The 17,619-nt window shown below is 56.3% G+C and overlaps 3 protein-coding genes across 14 annotated transcripts in view; 2 read left to right on the top strand and 1 right to left on the bottom strand.

Annotated features, from left to right (window-relative positions):
* STXBP1 (syntaxin binding protein 1) overlaps positions 1-8,100 on the top strand; it is a 76,222-nt gene extending 68,122 nt beyond the window's left edge. The window contains exons 19-20 of one of the 2 annotated variants that reach the window (XM_066367085.1): positions 431-556; positions 6,216-6,301. In XM_066367085.1, coding sequence (XP_066223182.1) covers positions 431-540 — 110 coding nt within the window. In that variant the 3' untranslated portion in view covers positions 541-556; positions 6,216-6,301. Of the gene's footprint in view, positions 1-430; positions 557-6,215 lie in introns of both variants that reach the window. The other variant, XM_066367086.1, reaches the window with a different exon arrangement.
* Positions 8,101-8,235: 135 nt separating this feature from the next.
* CFAP157 (cilia and flagella associated protein 157) lies at positions 8,236-15,587 on the top strand. 6 transcript variants are annotated; one of them, XM_066367090.1, is made up of 9 exons: positions 8,236-9,346; positions 10,778-11,049; positions 11,915-12,068; positions 12,470-12,737; positions 13,472-13,602; positions 13,826-13,976; positions 14,667-14,827; positions 14,984-15,166; positions 15,452-15,526. In XM_066367090.1, the coding sequence occupies exons 1-8, from the start codon at positions 9,186-9,188 to the stop codon at positions 15,135-15,137; spliced, it is 1,452 nt and encodes a 483-aa protein (XP_066223187.1). In that variant the 5' UTR covers positions 8,236-9,185; the 3' UTR covers positions 15,138-15,166; positions 15,452-15,526. The 6 variants fall into 6 exon arrangements, with proteins under 6 accessions (XP_066223187.1, XP_066223185.1, XP_066223188.1 ...); XM_066367088.1 differs by having other exon boundaries at positions 14,980-15,166; positions 15,452-15,523; XM_066367091.1 differs by lacking the exon at positions 14,984-15,166 and having other exon boundaries at positions 15,452-15,587.
* PTRH1 (peptidyl-tRNA hydrolase 1 homolog) lies at positions 15,544-17,568 on the bottom strand. 6 transcript variants are annotated; one of them, XM_066367096.1, is made up of 5 exons: positions 17,181-17,557; positions 16,597-16,816; positions 16,243-16,432; positions 16,000-16,045; positions 15,544-15,902 (listed from the first exon to the last, which is right to left on the bottom strand). In XM_066367096.1, exons 1-5 carry the CDS (start codon positions 17,319-17,321, stop codon positions 15,720-15,722), a joined length of 780 nt encoding a protein of 259 aa, XP_066223193.1. In that variant the 5' UTR covers positions 17,322-17,557; the 3' UTR covers positions 15,544-15,719. The 6 variants fall into 6 exon arrangements, with proteins under 6 accessions (XP_066223193.1, XP_066223194.1, XP_066223195.1 ...); XM_066367097.1 differs by having other exon boundaries at positions 16,243-16,342; positions 17,181-17,545; XM_066367098.1 differs by having other exon boundaries at positions 16,597-17,083; positions 17,181-17,301.
* Positions 17,569-17,619: the final 51 nt, after the last annotated feature.

Below are 17,619 nucleotides of genomic sequence, written 5' to 3'. Positions count from 1 at the left end.
GTCCCCGTGGTGAAGCTCTCTGTGATCCCTGCTTGCATACGTGTTGCATGTGTGTGTCGGATAATTCTCAGCTCAGTTCAAACACAGCTTTCCTGGGCGGACGCTGTCGTAGCCGGCCCGGGGGGGGGGGGGGGACCTCCGTCTTCAGCCTTGGCCCTGACCGAGCTCCCGCTGGGAGGGAGGGGCCTGGGGAGACCAGGTGGCCCAGAGAGTCGTGGAGGGTGGAGGGCCTCGCTCAGACAGCCGACGTCCGCTGTGTGCATGCCCGCCGCCCTCGCAGTGCGTGTGCACGTGTGCGCGCGTGTGTGCACGTGCATGTGCGCGCCCTGCTTCCTCACCCCTCGCTGGCTGCGTAGAAGTAGGCCTAAGTGGGCATGTTCCTGTGACGTACCTTTGTTCAAGCAGTCAGCTGGCCTCTGTTCTCCCGCAGGTTCTACTCACATTCTCACTCCCACCAAATTTCTCATGGACCTGAGACACCCCGACTTCAGGGAGTCCTCTAGGGTATCTTTTGAGGATCAGGCTCCAACAATGGAGTGAGAGCCAAAGAAACAAAGTAAAAGCAGCTATTACACAAAAGAAACTCTTCCACTTGGAAGGGTTTTCTTTGATTATTTTGTCACTCTTTATTTTTCCCTTTTTAGTTTTATTATTTGATTTTCCTTTAACAAGAAAATGCTTGCAGTTTTAACACCGATTGAAAATGTGTCCGACGCCGCCCTCACACACACGGCCGTGGGAGCCCCTGCCTCCCCTCACCCCACCCCCACACACAGCTCACTCCCACCTGGGGTTGCCTGTGCTCAGTCCACGGCTGCAGCTCCTCCCACGGGGGCTTAAACTGAAAATGACTGCTGCGCACAGACCTCCAGTGGGGGCTGGGAGCTGAGGGATGTTCTAGGTGTGGTGCCCAAGCCTGCCGGCTCAGGGCGGGTTTGCGGGCACCAGGAAGAGGACGCATTATGTCCTGGTTGGGACGTGGTGTGTGGGAACGAGAGTGAGGCCAGCAGATGTTTAAGGGACAGTCATGTCCAAGGAGGCAGAACTCGAGACAGCCACAGGCACCTGGTCAGGGGAAGGCTCAGCGCAGAGCGTCAGAATAGACTCCAGGTCAGCAGCAGCTAGACATGGAAATAAATGCCTCCTGCCTAGGATGGGCACTCATCCGGAGGAACAGTTTCTCAGGGATGAACTCCAGCCACCCATGGAAAGAGCTCATGTCCCTCGGGGGGAAATGGCACTTAACAGTCATTTGCTCTTTTAGTAATCGCTTTTACTCATCTCCTGGAATCCTCTCAAAGGTTGAGTAGTCACGCCCCCTCTCCCACCGAAGCCTCAGCCTCGTGGTAAGATCCGAGAGCCTTTGATAGGAGTCTGCTCCTTCAGAGAGCATCTTTCTCCTGGCACGTGGTACCTGATCTCAGGTACCCAGGAACTCGCTGTCTGTTGGTAGATTATCCAGATTTCATTCTGGCCCTCGCTCCCTCCTCTCTCCTTCCATCCTTCCTATGTGCTGGGACCTCCCCTGATGAGTTCAATGCAGACTGACAGAGACTCCACTGTAGTGTTAGCAAGCATGGGCTTTGTTACCCATTCCGGGATGAGCCCACATCTTGTGTACCTGACTTCATGTACTCCATCGACAGTGGACCCTGAAAATGCCACCTCTCCCTGGGCCGAGATGTGGCCTGATGACTCTCAGTGTATGCGTCACCTGTGAGCAGCAGGGAGCCCTGGACTCTGACCCCAGCTCTGCCACGAGTGCCTGTGTGACCGTGTTATCCCCACTCACTGGGCCGTGGTGTGCGCCACACAGGACGGTGGAGTCACAGGGTCCCGAGGCGCCTTCAGGCTCTCTCTGTAGTTCAGTAGTTGAGATTGGTGACTCAAAGCCATGCAGTCCCACCCACTCTCTCGTACTCCCTGGTGACCTGGGGAATGGTCCATCAGAACCTTGGCTAGGAAACCTCAGAAAGTGCTTGTTATGTGAATGGAGCGTGCTCCTCCCCAAAGGGCTTGCTCTAAAGGACCCTTTCCCTCCTTCTCTTTCCTTCCCTGGGCAGACGGCTCCCCAGGACAGTAACAGGTGAGAAATAGCAAGTGGCTGTGACCAGGACACTGGGCTGGCTGCAGCTCTGGGCACCCCCCATCCTGCCCAGGCTGCCTTCCCAAAGAAAGCCAAGCCAGTGGCTGGTGAACAAAAACAGCCCCTGTTGAGAAGCACCTTGGTAGGTTGGTAATATCTAGTCTGTGTGCAGGTGGCAGGTGGATGGATGGCATTTATAGCAAGATGTTTTTTTTTTTTTTTTTTTGAAGCTGGAAACTGGGAGAGATAGTCAGACAGACTCCCGCATGCGCCCGACCGGGATCCACCCGGCACGCCCACCAGGGGCGACACTCTGCCCACCAGGGGGCGATGCTCTGCCCCTCCGGGGTGTCGCTCTATTGCAACCAGAGCCACTCTAGCGCCTGGGGCAGAGGCCAAGGAGCCATCCCCAGCGCCCGGGCCATCTTTGCTCCAATGGAGCCTTGGCTGCGGGAGGGGAAGAGAGAGACAGAGAGGAAGGAGGGGGGGGGGGATGGAGAAGCAAATGGGCGCTTCTCCTATGTGCCCTGGCCGGGAATCGAACCCGGGTCCCCCGCACGCCAGGCCGACGCTCTACCGCTGAGCCAACCGGCCAGGGCCGCAAGATGTATTTTAAAACTCAGAGCAGGATAGATGTTGAACCAAAGCTGCAGCAACGGCAGACCACTTGTAGGAGCTGGAAGAACCACGAGCCCAGATCCCAGAGCCTCCTGCGAGGACTCACCGGGTCCCCTGCAAGGACTCACCGGGTCCCCTGCAAGGACTCACCGGGTCCCCTGCGAGGACTCACCGGGTCCCCTGCTTCAGAGGAAGCCCGGCCTCACAGTCGGCTTTCCTTTGCTTGAGGTTCGGGCCGCAGAGGGCGCACGGGCGGACTCTGGCTGGACAGTTGTGGCTTCTGAAATGCTTTGTTGGCTTTAGAGAGTTCAGTTAAGGAGGAATGAGGCCCAGAGCCCTAATACCAGGAAGGTCAGAAAGCAGATTAAAATCCGACCTGCCTCTCTATTGAGACTCCGGGTGACCAAAGGCTGGGACCGTGCAGAACATTAGAGAACCGGGTTGTCTCTTCCCAAATGTTGGTATTTGCAGTAATGTAGCTTTCAAGAAAAAATGAGATTTCTCTCAGCAGTGAACAAGCGTGTCCCCAAGAGTCCCGGTGCTTGGGTGCCAGTGTGTGGCGTTTCTCCTGGAGCAGAGCAGCCCCCGGCGTGGTCAAGGAGAGCCGAGGGCGGCCACCACCAGGCCCATCTCATCCCCGTTAATCACTCATCTTTTCAGACGCCTCAGAAATGCAGTCTGTTGAGTAATCACTCTACACTCTGGGTGACTTTGTACAAGTTCTGATCAGAGGGATTTCCAGAGGCTGTCAGAAGCAATGAAGGAGGGTAGACAGGCTGGAGGGGTCCTATCTTACACTTGGGAGTTTTTGGTTTTTTGTACTGAATATTTTGCTTTATTCCAGACTGGGGTCAGACTATTTTCATTTTTCAGTGGGACTGTGATTTGAATCTGGATTCAGGGCCTCCCCATTGCCCAGCTGCTACTTAAGCACTCACATGCCCATCCACTCCCAGGGCCAGGAGGTCACGGGGTGCCTCCTATGGGGCACAGCACTGAGGCCAGTGGCACGGCTTCTGGGCCTGGCTGTGCCACCAGCTCGCTGCGAAGCAAGCACGCCCCCACTCTGGGCTTCATTCCCTGTCTGGGGGTGCAGGCCGGGCCGGAGCACTGCTTTCTAAATCTGTTGTTTAAGAAAGAAGGGTTGTCCTAGCAGACTCGCTGTGTCTGGCCCACAGCTTTGAGTCTTTTGGGTCACTTTGTTCTTAGAGACCACCACTCACATTTCACAAGTTACATAGAATAAGAGGGACCCCGAGTGGCAGAACCCACTTGCTGGTCTAGAGGGCCTACGTGGTCAGCCGCCCATGAGCTCAAAATGAGAATGTTTGTAAAATGTGGTTTAAACTCATTAGCCATATGTACGGTGGTGAAAACCTTGACCAAGGTATTAAAACAATACAGATGACTGGGTGGCAGGAATGGACTCTGAGGTGATTCGGATTAACAAGAGTTGCTCTGAGCTCTTTTCAGAGCCGGTGAGATGGGGCCCAGGAGTGGGCCTGGCGCAGAGTCCTAGAGGCCTCGCTGGCTGCCCGGCGCTCCTGGTCCGGAAGTTTTCTTCTTTCAGTCAGACTGGGAACACCAGAGGGTCAGTGACCAGATAGCATCAGAAAATTCTAGGGCTTGGTTTCCTTAATCTCTTTTTGAAATGCTTTGTTGGGTTTCCCCGAAATCCTGAATTTGCAAGTAAGCAAGGGCACGGAGCACTTTGGGATGGGCATCTTATCCGAGGGCCCTTCTGATTTTGTCTTTAAATCGAGTCTGCCTTCTTGTTTCCTGAAACTTGGTGGGTGGCCAGGAAGGAGGTGTTAGGGACGGTTTCTCTGGTACGTGCTGGACAGAAGCCCCTGAGCTAACCCCTGCCCCCAGACCCCAGAGCTGTCTTTCAGGTATAGACGCACAGACCGTGCCAGTTGAGATTGGAAGGCCCTCATTCTTGCAGTGGTCACTGTTAAGGATTTAATAACACATAAGCCCTACCTCTCCATTTGTAGACAGCCTTTGACTTTCTTAGGACTAGGAGGAAGATTGGTAAGGTCACAGAAGTGAGTGTACTTCAGGGGAAAGGAGTGCTGTAATAACACCCAGGGACACACTGCTGAAACCTGTGGCCGTCCCTCAGCAGTGCAGGACCCTCCGCAGTGCAGGACAACCCCCCCCCCCCGGTCCTCTGCCGTGCGGGGCCCTCCGCTGTGCAGGAAACCCCCCCCCCCCCCGGTCCTCTGCCATACGGGACCCTCCGCAGTGCAGGACAACCCCCCCCCCCCCCGGTCCTCTGCCGTGCGGGGCCCTCCGCTGTGCAGAAGAATGAGTCAGCTTTAGAGCTCAGGGCCTGGTGCCTGCTGCGGGGCCATCACCCTCGCTCGGCACGATGGGAAATAGCCACTCAGAGAAGGGCGGGGGGCTGGGGCTTGAACTGCAAAGAACGGGGTGTTGGAAGAAACCCCTCACGCTAGGGAAGGCTTTATAAATTTTCTGCTGGTTTGGACCCACCGGGAAGGTCCAAGACCTGCACTTCCAACAGTCACGGGTCAGCTGAGCAAGCAGCAGTTGAAGGCATAGGGACCCTGCTATGTGGAATCACACCCAAGCCGGGCAGAGCCTTCTTTGCCTGCCCTCGGGATGGCAGTTGGTGTCCTGAGCTTTCTGTGCTCCTCGTCCTGTGGAGGCCACTCCCTTGCCCACATTTCCAGGGAGGCACATTTTCAAGTACGGACCTATTTTGTTCAGTTTGTCTCCCACCAGGAGCTTTCTTTAAGCCTACTGCTGCATGCCTGCAGGCCTCATGCTCACACTCCAGTCACTTCTGTTCTGTTTGAGTCAAAACCACTCGATCCATGCCTCTTTTTTTCCTGCACTTACTAGATCTTTCTCTTACGAAAAAGAACTTCATTTATTTTTATTTATTTTTTATTTTTGCAGTAGAAGTATATCTAATTCCATTAGCTTAAATTTTTGCAAGCATTTCTAATCTCTTACAATGCATGGTCTCTGCAAGGTAAGGCCTCAGGTACCCTGCCCCTGTCCCTTTCACACCTGAGGTCCCCGCCACCACAGCAGTGCCAACCAGCTGGCTCCCAGAGGTCAGTGGCTTCCCCCAGGGCATTCTGCCTGTCAACCTCCTCTCTACCTGGCACCATTCTTCCCACACACAGGCCCTCATAGCCCCGGCCCCATTCCCAGCCTCTTCCCCTGCCATGTGATTTGGAATTCCTCTCCCTGCTCCACCCCGAGTTCAAAATGCAGCTGCCCTGTCCCTGGGTAGAGGCACATTCTTTCCTCGGTTCAGCCTGGGACCCTGCCTGAGCCAGAGGATGTGCCTTGTTTACCCTCAGTCCCCAAATGTCTCCCAGGCCTATGGTGACGTGGCCTCACCCCCCACCTCCCTCCCTGCTTCCACTAACCGAGACCAGGGTGGGGGCGGGGCGGGTGCAGACCTGGGATCTAGGGAGCAGGGAAGAGTGTTCACACTGCAGCGGCAGGCTCACTGTCTTCTCTGCCTCCCCAGGGTCCACGCACATCCTCACCCCACAGAAACTGCTCGACACACTGAAGAAACTGAATAAAACAGATGAAGAAATAAGCAGTTAAAAGAATAAGCCGCCCTCCTCTCCCCTGCTCCGCCGCCCTGCTGCCACCGCCGTGGTTACTTTGCCGACCCTCTCTCCCTCCCGCCCAGCTCTGCACGCCATGGCCGGCCCTGTCACCACTGCATTCTCGTGTTTAATGATGCCCTCTTCTCGTTTGATACACAAAATAATGCATTTTTTTTAAAGTATCTTCTGTATGTACCCTAAGAGAAGTTCGTGTGTAAGTGGCACCCTGGTGAAGATTTGGAACTGTTTGGAACGCATGGACACCTCTCCCCATTAGTTATGATTCTGTGACCTCGTACGTAACCCAGTGTGACATGTGCAGATTGCTTGAGTGTGGGAAGGGAGATGCTCGGGTGATTGTAAAAACCTGTCCTGGGTTGTTCTGTTCTTGCTGGGACACAGGTGTCTGCTCTGGGAGTATTTCAAATTGAGGATGTGTTTTCGTCGGTCCCTGCCACCGCGCTGGTTCTCATCCAAGTAAGCTGGGCAGTGAGGATCAGGTGGCATCTTGGGGGGTTTGAGCTGGAACTTCTGCTGTGGCTCGTACCCCCGGTGCGGCGACTGTGACTGTGGCTAGGGGCCGGGATGTCCACGTGAAGGCGGGCTGGGTGCCGGCTGGTGTTTAGCTTGTCACAGCACCCGCCCTGGCCCATGTGCATGGCGCTGTGATCCTGAAGGAAGTCATTCTGCAGTCTGGGTCACCGTGCCCGAACAAGTGAGGGCTCAGCTCCCACTGAGGACTTGCAGCTCTTGCAGAAGGGGGTAGGACCGATCCTTTGATCAGAGATTCTCTTTCTTGAGGCAGGCTGCATAGGAGTCAAGGGTCAGGAATGGACTAGAAAAGAACGGGTTCTGCAGGCTGCTGGTCAGCGGGCCCTTTCCTGTAGGAGGGTCCACCCCCTAAGACATCAGACAGCTGGAAGAACAGGCCACGGGCTTTATGGACCTTTTCCGCTCACATCATCCTCAGTTTAAGATACGTCCTAATATTTTATTTTTTTTATAGTGCAACGTCATATGTCACATGCTTGTAAGAGAAAATGATCATTTTATCCTCTGTATAAAAACTTAGCTGTATAAAACTCTAATGCAAAACTTAAAGAAGCAAATGCAGGCAGGATGTCTCGCCGTCCTCAAGACTCAGCAGTTCTCGTACTGCAGGAGTGAGCACACCGTTTGTACTGCTGCTGTTGTCATGAAACATAATGACAGTGGAAGTCACAAAAATGTCCCGTGTCTAGCCCCCGCCACCCTTTAACTTCTGCACACCGTGTGTATATTACCGTCTCGTGATGTTGCAGATGTGCTGTATGCTAGTTCCATAGTCCGCGCGCCGCTCTCCTTCAGAACGCGTGCCGCCCGCCCAGTAGACGCAGTGTGGTGTTCCCTTCTCAAGGCTTTGAGATCTCTCCCCTCGGCACTCGGATCAGTTTCCAGGTCTGTCTCCGCCGCCCCTGAGATACTTATTCCTTAGGACAGAACTGTGGTCCTTGCTCTGGTTGGTTTCTTACCGGTCCTGCTTGTTTTGCCCCCTCCCCTTGACCGACAATGCTCATGCTTCAGGACCTTGTTTGTCCAACATGTTGGTTTTCCTTTCTGTTATTTATAAAAAAAAGTTAATAATTTATCAAAAGGATATTTTAAAAAAGCTAGTCTGTCTTGAAACTTGTTTACCTTGAAATTATCAGAATCCAAGTGTTTGAAAGTATTGAAGCACAAACATGTATCATCTCTGTACTGTTCTGCACTAAAGCACTCAAGTCCGATAAATAAATAAATCAGCGCCCATCCACGGTGTCCAAGGGGACTCGGCTGGTCTGACTATGGGAAGTGGAAGGAGAAAGGTCTCTGCCGTGGGCCGCAGCCGAGGAGTCTAGTCACCCCTGACCATGGCTTGGTCTTCTCGGTCCAGGTCACCATTACTTCCATTAAGATTTATAGCTGTCTCACCTTTGGGGACAATCCATGGAGATTGTCTCAGCCGCCAGCGGCAACAGGGCACTGCCTGTAATGAGGTCATTCTTCCATTGCTGTATTTCTCCGTCTAGAATGTCTGTCTGCAAGCCTGGGCCACAAGCACTGGGGGAGCACAGTGGGTATATACAGGCATGGTGGCTGGAGAGGACAGGTGACGGAGGGGCCGTGCAGGGCATCTGACAGCTGGACACCCATCGCTCCCCTCCCCCAGGACCTGCCACCCCAAGCCAAAGCTACAGAACAGGCCTTTTGTTGGCCAGGGTCAGCCTGGGGCAAACGGAGCACTTCCACTGAGCCCTGTGGAAAACCGAGCCAGTCTCTAGACAGTGACATCTGGGACTCCCGTATGGGAGCCTCCTATATAAAATGTCCATTTCTTACACCCAACTTACTCTACCTGCCTCCTCACCCTGCTCTGGGTGAGCCGAGAGAAGGATTCTGCTGTGCGAGTGCATCACCAAAGAATTAAGTTGTTCTCCGGGGTCTCGGGGGAGGGGGTTCCCTGGCCTGGGGGCCAGGTGACCAGCTTCTGGTCCTGGGGAGTTCTGGCGAAGATGCCCTTTCCGGTCAGCACAGAGTGGTGATTCCTAGGGTGGTGACCCCTGTAATATTCCCACATTACTTATTACCATTTGGAGGAAGAAGGGGTCTCCGAGAGCACCTGGAGAGCCTGGCATCCTGGTCTCTGAGCCCCATGGCCTGGGACACCCCAGCCGACAGGCTCTATGGAGGTGCTGTTGGCCTTGGACGTAGAGCTCATCTGCCAGTGCCAGCCTTGCCAGGAAGAGGACAGGCCCCTTTAAGCCTTGCCTCACTCCCTCAATTTGTTGCTATGTATAAAACCAACTTCCTTAGCGACCATCTGGCCTTTTAAAGGAGCCCTGCAGTAGTGGTGGCCACCAACCATGGCTCCCAAGAAGAAGGCAAACAAGGGGGCCAAGGAGCCCGAGACCAAGAAGAAAGGTGGCAAGAAGGATTCTAGCCCGGTCACAGACACGGTTTTAACCGAAGGGATGCGAGAGTTCTACCACATCCAGATCCGAGACCTGGAGGACAGGCTGGCCCGGTGGGTGGGCGGGCGGGCGGGCAGGGCGGCTGCTCCTGCTAGACAGAGCTCCTCCCGGAGCCGCTGTGCAGGCTGTCAGGGGTCGGGGCGGGGCGGGGGTTAACTTTTCCAAGGCATGTTCCCTTACCCACTTAGGTTCACACACTGTCCCCTCCCAGTTATGCACTAGCTCAGTCTCAGGGTGACTCTTAGAAGACAGATCTCTTGGGTGATGAGTACATAGTGGTACTTGCCCAAATGTTGCAGATACAGTTAATGTTGAGTCCTTCGTGTGCACCAGGTAGGTCCTGCGCTGGTGCTCTCTGTGTCCTTGAAACAGAGCCACGGCAGAGGTCTTACATCATCCCGATCGCACAGGTGGAGGGATTGAGGTTCAGGGAAAGGAAGCCACCTGCAGGAGGAAGAGGTGCAGAATGGGAGCCCTAGCCCCCGGCTTCCTTGCTCCACAGAGAGGCCACTCGGCTCGCACCCTGCAGGGCCCTGTATGCGGTGGCCACTCAGAAGATTTGGCTGGGCAAATTATGAAGGAAAACATCTTTCCAAAGAGCTTCCACCAATTATTCCATTGGAAACGAATAAATCAGTTATATGATACTCTTTAAAATTCACAAGTTTCCTTCAAGCTGAGATACCAGATTGAACGTATTTGGAGAAAATGCATTTGAGTGACAGTTACTGGGTGCTTACTATTTGCCAAGCCCCTGTGCCAGGCTCCAAGAATACAGTGGTGAGGGAGGGCAGGGCTCTGCCAGGTGGAGAAGACAAATAACGTCAGGTCTTCACTGCCGAGTAGGACAGCCAGCCTACTGTAGAGCAGCAAAGAAAGGCTCATAAATATGGCTCAGGGTCAGAAAGGTTCTGAGGAGATAACACGATGGATGAGGGTAAGGAAGATGGCAAAGGCTTGGGACTGAAAGAGCAGAAGTGTGAGGGAGGACACAGAGCCAGTCAACTACGGCAGTAAGCATTGTGGTTGGGCCTTGATTTGGCGGTCAGATCTACTGGAGTTCAAGTTCTTGTTTTGCCACTAACTAGGAGTTTCTTCATCCCTCTGATCCTCCACTTCCTCATCTATAAAATGGGTGTAGTCATCATAGTACCCACTTCTTTATGGGTTGCTGTGAGAATTCAAATCCACACTGAGTGCCTACTATGTACCAGACACTGTCCTAGGTGTTGGGGACACACAGCTGTGAACACAAGAGACAAAGGTTCTGCCCTCATGGAGCTTACATGCTAATGACGTGATGAACGTAAAGCACTGAGCAGACGCTGGCTATGGTCATGAGCACAGATCGGGGGAGATGAGGCTGGCTACTGACCAGGAGGAACCTCACATGCCCCTCTGTGGGAGGGTCCTGAGGAGGATGGCCCAGGTGCAGAGGCCTGTCTTGCCCAGAGCCCTGGAGCTCGGTCCTACCCTCACCTCAGGTACCAGCGGAAGTGGGACGAGCTGGCCGCACGGGAAGACCTGTTCCACCAGGAATTCGAGCAGCTGGCCAACGACAAAAAGGAGATCGTGACCTTCCTCAAGCGCACCCTCAACCAGCGGGTGGATGACATCGCTGACCTCAATGAGCAGCTCCAAAGCCTGCAGCTGGCCAAGGAGATGGAGAAGGACGCCTTCGAGGCCCAGCTGGCCCAGGTGCGCCACGAGTTCCAGGAGACCAAGGACCAGCTCACCACAGAGAACATCATCCTTGGTGAGGGCCTGGGGCACGTGCCACACAGGCAGGGAATCCTAAGAACATCATCCTTGGTGAGGGCCTGGGGCACACGCCACACAGGCAGGGAATCCTAAGAACATCATCCTTGGTGAGGGGCCTGGGGCACGGGCCACACAGGCAGGGAATCCTAAGAACATCATCCTTGGTGAGGGGCCTGGGGCACGTGCCACACAGGCAGGGAATCCTAAGAACATCATCCTTGGTGAGGGCCTGGGGCACGTGCCACACAGGCAGGGAACCCTAAGACTGGCTCTTTGGGCTCAGGTCCTAGCTCTACCACCGTCTCTGACGCTGTTTTCCCACCTGGGAAACGGGGCTAATACGTCTGCCTAGAATAGCAGCAGCTACGCACTGCTTCCCACACATTATCTTCCATAGTTGTCCCAGCAATCCTACAAAGCAGGAAATCCTATCTCCCCCTTTGTAGGTAAGGAGCACCTCAAAACGGTAAAGTGTCTTAACCAAGGTCCCCCAGATGGTAAGGGCTGTTTTGAGGCTTAATGACAGCATGAGTGCCCGGCCCAGAGAAGGGGTTCAAATTGAGGAGCTGTTGTCACTGTCTCTTTCATGAGAGAGGAGTAGAGGAAGACTTCTCAGAGGAGGTGGAGCATGAATGGGTCTTGATTGAGATTAGTGAGGGGGAGGGAGAGAGCTTTCCAGACTGAGGCAATAGGAGTGGAGAGCTGGGACAGGACCAGTGGTCCAGTCCTATTGGAGCAAGAACCATAGGGCAAGCAAGAGGAAGTGGGGATGGGCAGGCATGGCTCCAGGCCCTCGGCGCCCCCTGGGACCTGCCCTCCCAGGCGGCCCTTCACCAGGTCTGTGCCCTGCGATGGGGCAGGAGGGAAGCTGGCAGCCCTGGAAGAGTTCCGGCTGCAGAAAGAGGAACTCACGGACAAGTTCTTATCACTGGAGGACCAGCTACAGAAGCAGGAGAAAGAATACAAGGACTACGTGTACAACCTGGAGAAGAAGTCGGTGCTGGACAAGGACAGGTGGGCAGGCCAGGTGTTGGGAGCCTTCATAGGGGGCCAGGCATAGCCCAGTCCCCAGAAATCTGTCTGCCTCGGCTTCTAATTGGGGGACTGCACTAGCCCATCCACTCCCCACCCTGCACTTTGCAGGATCCTGGCTGGCTTAGGGGGGTGGGAGAAAATAGCCGAGCTCCCCACTCTAGTCCTCACGCTGCATTGCAGTCCCCGACCTTCCTTGGGCACATTTTGTGACTTAAGTCATATTTATTTCATGGATAACCAACTGATTTGGTTCATAATTCCAAGGGTACAGGAGAAGCCTCCTGGCCACAGCTCACCCAGCCTGGGGGGCAGAGCAGAGGGGTGCCTGAGGTCCGTGCCCACTCTGCCCACCCCTCTTCACTCCCACCCATCCTGACCAGAGTGAAGAAGGAGATCATTCAGCGTGTGAACCTGGTGGCCACCGAGTTCCGCAAGGTGGCCACTAGCCAGATGTGGGACACAACAAAGCGGGCCATCCAGGAAAACAACACCATGACCCTGCAGTTGTCCAAGGTCTCCAAGTATGGCATGCAGCTGCTGCAGGAGAACGACCAGCTCAAGGGCGCCCAGGACCAGCTGTGCAAACAGCTGCAGCTGCTGGAGGACACCAAGGAGATCATGGCCATGAAGAGCAGAGGCCACCACAAGGTGCGCCCACCAGGCCCTCATCACAGGGTGTCCAAGCACCTAAAGCAGGAGGGAACCCTAGGGGCCCTGCCGTGAGGGCCAGCACAGCCTGGAGCCAGGTCATGGGAGGCAGCTGTGAGGGGACAGAGCCCGCTGTGTAGGGGCTCCGGGCTGCTGGCCGCAGCTCCAGCTTTTCTTTACTGGGTTTAAAGCCCCCATACCTTAGGCCCTGGCCGGTTGGCTCAGCGGTAGAGCGTCGGCCTAGCGTGCGGAGGACCCGGGTTCGATTCCCGGCCAGGGCACATAGGAGAAGCGCCCATCTGCTTCTCCACCCCTCCCCCTCTCCTTCCTCTCTGTCTCTCTCTTCCCCTCCCGCAGCCAAGGCTCCATTGGAGCAAAGATGGCCCGGGCGCTGGGGATGGCTCTGTGGCCTCTGCCTCAGGCGCTAGAGTGGCTCTGGTCGCAACATGGCGACGCCCAGGATGGGCAGAGCGTTGCCCCCTGGTGGGCGTGCCGGGTGGATCCCGGTCGGGCGCATGCAGGAGTCTGTCTGTCTCTCCCCGTTTCCAGCTTCAGAAAAATGAAAAAAAAAAAAAAAAAGCCCCCATACCTTGTTGAAGTTGCCCAGCTGCTGTTGCCAGCTGTGGCCTCTCTGTACAGTGGGGTAAGCCCTAGCGGAGTCTGGAGCTGGGGGAATGGAGCTGGTGGAGGGCCCCAGGCTAGCCCGGGACATGGCCACCTGCCTGCACCCACAGATCATCCTCATGCTGACCAAGAAGTGCCATGAGCAGCAGCAGAGCAGAGCAGAGGCTGAGGGGCTGCACATCCTGCTGAGCGAAACAGTGCAGAACTTCCTGCAGCTGCAGGAGGACACCAAGGCACTGAGGTGTGGCCCAGAGCGGTGGGCACTGGGAGTAGGCGGGGGCTCGTCACTTTATGGCCACATGACATAGGCCAGCGATTCCCCTCTCTAGAGGGACCTTGAGGCTTCCTCTGTCAATCAAGCTGAGGCCTGGGGCTGGATGAGGGTCCCTGTGGACTAAAGAGCAATGGCAGGGCCCACTGCCTTGGAGCAGGGAGGTGGCTGACCCATCTGGTCCCGGGGCCAGGAGCCAGCAAAACCGGCTGAACCAGCGGCTGCAGCAGCAGCAGGCCAAGGCACAGCAGCTACAGCAGGAGCTGGCCCAAGAGCAGAAGGTTCGGGCAAGCCTAGAGAGGGCCCTGGTCCAGGCTACCACCTTCCTACAGGACGTTCTGCAGGTGACGAGAAGTGGGTGGAAGTGGGCTGGAGGAGTGGGCCAAGGACAGAAACTGCTTGGAGATAACGGCCACCCAACTTCCCCTGAGAGACTCCTGCCATGCCTGTCCTTTTCTGATTTTGCAATTCAGAGATCCCTTCCAGCCTGTCCAGGCGGTGGCGCAGTGAATAGTGTTGAGATCCCAAGGTCGCCAGCTTGAGCGCAGGCTCATCTGGTTTGAGCAAGGCTCACCAGCTTGAGCCCAAGGTCGCTGGCTTGAGCAAGGGGTTACTGGCTCAGCTGGAGCCCCCCGCCCGTCAAGGCACATATGAGAAAGCAATCACTGAGAAACTAAGATGTCGCAACAAAGAATTGATGCTTCTCATCTCTCTCCCTTCCTGTTGTCTGTCCCTATCTGTCCCTCTCTCTCTCTCTCTGTCACACAAAAAATAAAAATAAAAAATAAACAAAAAAAACACACACACACACAAAAAACAAAGATCCCTTCAAGGTCTTAAAGGAACTGGATCGAGTCCTTCTCCGAGGTCCTGGAAGGCCTTGGGCCTCAGTCTTCCCATTTGGAGAATGGGTATCCCACTACAACCAGGGAACACTTTACAAAAACAGGGACTGGGATTGGAGTTTCCCAGAGGTGGGTGTTGGGGCCACTGTGGCCCAATCCCCACGGGCCCACTCCCACCCCTACTGGCAGATGCAGCCGGAGGAAGAGGACAGCGACTTTGGTGTCGTGTTCCAGCTGCAGCGCAAGCTGCTGCAGCAGCTGCTGGCCATGCTCAACTCAGCCATGGTCCAAGGCCCCCAGGTAGCTGTGTGTCCCCCACAGAAGAGCCAGCCCTGTGGCCCCAAGGAGAGGTGAGTGACCTTGTGTGACCTCTGAAGCAGCAACCTGTCTGAAGGCTGTCTTCAGTGGCCCTGGGCCAGAATCTGGGCTTCCTAAAGCCTTTCTGAACTTCAGCCTCCTCGTCTATCCAATGGAGGTGATGACACCAGCCTCCTCCCTGCAGCCAGTCCAGCACCCAGCCACCCAAGACTAGGTCTCTGCTGCAGCAGCTATCCGACATCATTCCCTACCAGCCGGGGGACCTGGGCCTGGTGCCTCGGAGGGCCCACATCCCCCCCAACCCTGAGGACCTCAGGCTGCTCTCACATGCCACCCGTATGAGATTATTCCACACACACAGCAGCTCTGCGGTGAGAACACCCGAGGCCCCAGTGCCAGCCCTGCGTGCAGGTCACAGCTCAGGCACATGGCAGTGGTGTGACCTTGGGGGTGTGGCTGGACCTCCCTAAGCTCCCATTTTCCTAACTGTGAAGAGGGCCAAATAAAGGTGTAGCAAGGCCTCAGTGGGCTAAGGCATGCCCACATAGCCCCTGGGAGGGGGGCTTGCTGGGCCCCTCCTACCTCCCCACTCAGGGACAGAGTAGAAACACCCCAAGGAGGCCTCAGCTACCAAGCAGGCATCTTTAATCTTACAGATCCACACCTCTGGTTCTCCGAAAAAGTTCAAAAAGTTTAGTCTTCCTGAAGTTTCCCTACTTTCCAAGTAAGACACAGAGAGACAACCAACCTCTATCCCAGAAATGGACCGATCTGGCCCCAGTCCCCCTTTAATCTGTAGAAGACCTGGAACTGCCCAGAGAAGAGTTCTATAAAAAGTCGATCCCACAGGTTGGCGTGGCACCTCTGTGGATGAGGCTGGGTGTGTGGGCATGGCAGTCCGGCAAGCAGCCATGTCCACTGGTGTCAGGTGCCTGACAAGGGCCTCTGGCTTCGCTCACGGATGTGGTCCAGGAGCAGGTCCGTGGCACGCTCCAGCAATGGCGGCAGCAGCTCCTGCTCACGGGGGGAGAAGCAGCCCAGCACGTGTGTCTGCACCGCGTCAGGGTGCGTCGGACGCCCAATGCCCACCCGCAGCCGTGGCATTGCCTGTTGAGGAGCAGAGGGGCCAGGCAGCGTTGGTGAGGAGTGTTGGGGCCCCATGCCAAACAATCCAACCCACAGTGGGACAAAGGGGTGGACTCACATTGGAGTTGAGGCAGCTAATGCAGGAACGGACTCCATTGTGGCCCCTTCAAAGGATATGGGAGGAGCAGTCAGTGCTTCCCTGGGTCAGCACCCTTCACCCCTGCCAAGCCAGGCTGGGGGCAAAGCTCCGCATCTCCTGCCCAGGCTGCTCCTGCCCAGGCTGTGGTCCACACCCCTGCCCCACCCACTCCATCTGGGAGGCCAATTTCCTTCTCCCATGCAGACTGGCTCAGGGCCTCACCTGGCGCTTCCTCCCAGCTTCAGAGCCAGTTTCCCCAGGGGCTTGTCCAGCTCGTCATGCACCAGGTAGACCTCCTCAGCTGTCAGCCCGAACAGCTCCGCTTGGCGCAGGGAAACGGTGGCCCTGGTTACTGCTGATCCCAGAGGGCCTTTTCCCAACTCACAGCTCCCATAAGGAGGGTCCGCAGTTACTCCATTTCACATTTAAAGAAACTGAGTATCCCACGATACCCGAGGTCACACGGCAACCGGAGCTCAATCAACAGCACCGGGAGGTGAACCCGTCTGCCGCATCCCAATCCCCTCTGGCCCCTACGCCCTCCAGGCCGGTCCATTCCTGGTGCCCTCAACTCACCGGCCCGGGCCACACTTCGCCCGTTGGCATTCATGAGCCGCCGGGGCCGAAGCAGGACCAGCTGGGCATCCCCGAGTGAGGCCAGGGCAAGGTCGGCGGCGCAGCGACGGTCGCGGGCCCAGCTCTCCGCCACACCCAGCCGCCGGGCCAGCTGCCCTAGCACCGCCATACCCACGCTATGTCGCGTGCCGGGCAGTCCAGGGTTCCCCAGGCCGGCCACCTGCGGGCGGCACGAGGGAAACTGAGGCCCGACACCTCTCGCCACCCTCTATCTCACAATGCCCCCTGGGACCCAAGCAGAAGAAGGGTAACGGAAAGTAGGGACGGAGCGGGGAAGGGCGCGAAGAGGAGGCCCAGACACCCTGGAGACTCCTGAAGGCTGCGAGGAGACTGGTGCCCCGCGGGCTGGGCAGGCAGGGCGCCATGACGCAGGAGCAGCAAAGTTCCTGGAAGTTTGGAGTATCGGACCCATTTCTAGATAAGAAAACTGAGAAAAGGAATTTGGGGGCTTTGCCCAAGAGACAATGGCAAAAGTGGAGTTAGGCCCCGAGAGTCCCTACGTCACCACCCCTCACTCCACTCACCAGCCACCGTTTTCCCGGGGGCCGCGGTTCCAGAACGCACCGGCTCATAGCCCGACTCAGCCAGAGCCCAGCTCGCCAGAGGCCGGGGGGCGGCATGCTGCTTCTATTCACCGCCTCGCCCCCGCCCCTGACGTCATCCATCCTTTGGCCAATCGTGGCCGCCACCTGCCTCCAGCGTCCAATCTGGGGCGGGCCACGTGGCCGCCATGCTTCTGAGGGGCGGAAGTGGCGGGGCGGGGGCCGTGTCTGTGTGCCCCTTTGTCTTCCGAGGCGTGGCGTCACAATGCCCCGCTGGGGGTTGCTGTGGCGCTCGCAGAGCCCTGGCTCTGGGAGGAGCGAGCCTTATTCTGGCCCGCGCTGTGGCCGTCCTGCGAGTCCTTCTCATGCTGTAGCTCAGCCTCTCTAATAAAAGTTTGCTACCTTGCTACCCTTTTTGCGG

This window comes from Saccopteryx leptura, chromosome 2 (assembly GCF_036850995.1).
Source record: "Saccopteryx leptura isolate mSacLep1 chromosome 2, mSacLep1_pri_phased_curated, whole genome shotgun sequence".
NCBI lineage: Eukaryota > Metazoa > Chordata > Mammalia > Chiroptera > Emballonuridae > Saccopteryx > Saccopteryx leptura.
Note: the sequence above shows the minus strand (reverse complement) of the source record. Positions and strands in the feature narration are given on the sequence as shown.

What these genes read in the sequence shown, in the direction of transcription:
- CFAP157 (XM_066367087.1), top strand. Translation starts at nt 9,186, where the DNA reads ATGGCTCCCAAGAAGAAGGCAAACAAGGGGGCCAAGGAGCCCGAGACC. An exon ending in AGAGCAGAGGCCACCACAAG is followed by an intron (nt 12,738 to 13,471) that starts GTGCGCCCACCA and finishes CTGCACCCACAG; the next exon opens with ATCATCCTCATGCTGACCAA. An exon ending in CCCTGTGGCCCCAAGGAGAG is followed by an intron (nt 14,828 to 14,979) that starts GTGAGTGACCTT and finishes TCCTCCCTGCAG; the next exon opens with CCAGTCCAGCACCCAGCCAC.
- PTRH1 (XM_066367096.1), bottom strand. Translation starts at nt 17,321, where the DNA reads ATGGATGACGTCAGGGGCGGGGGCGAGGCGGTGAATAGAAGCAGCATG. An exon ending in AAGCTGGGAGGAAGCGCCAG is followed by an intron (nt 16,046 to 16,242) that starts GTGAGGCCCTGA and finishes TATCCTTTGAAG; the next exon opens with GGGCCACAATGGAGTCCGTT. An exon ending in TTAGCTGCCTCAACTCCAAT is followed by an intron (nt 15,903 to 15,999) that starts GTGAGTCCACCC and finishes GCTCCTCAACAG; the next exon opens with GCAATGCCACGGCTGCGGGT.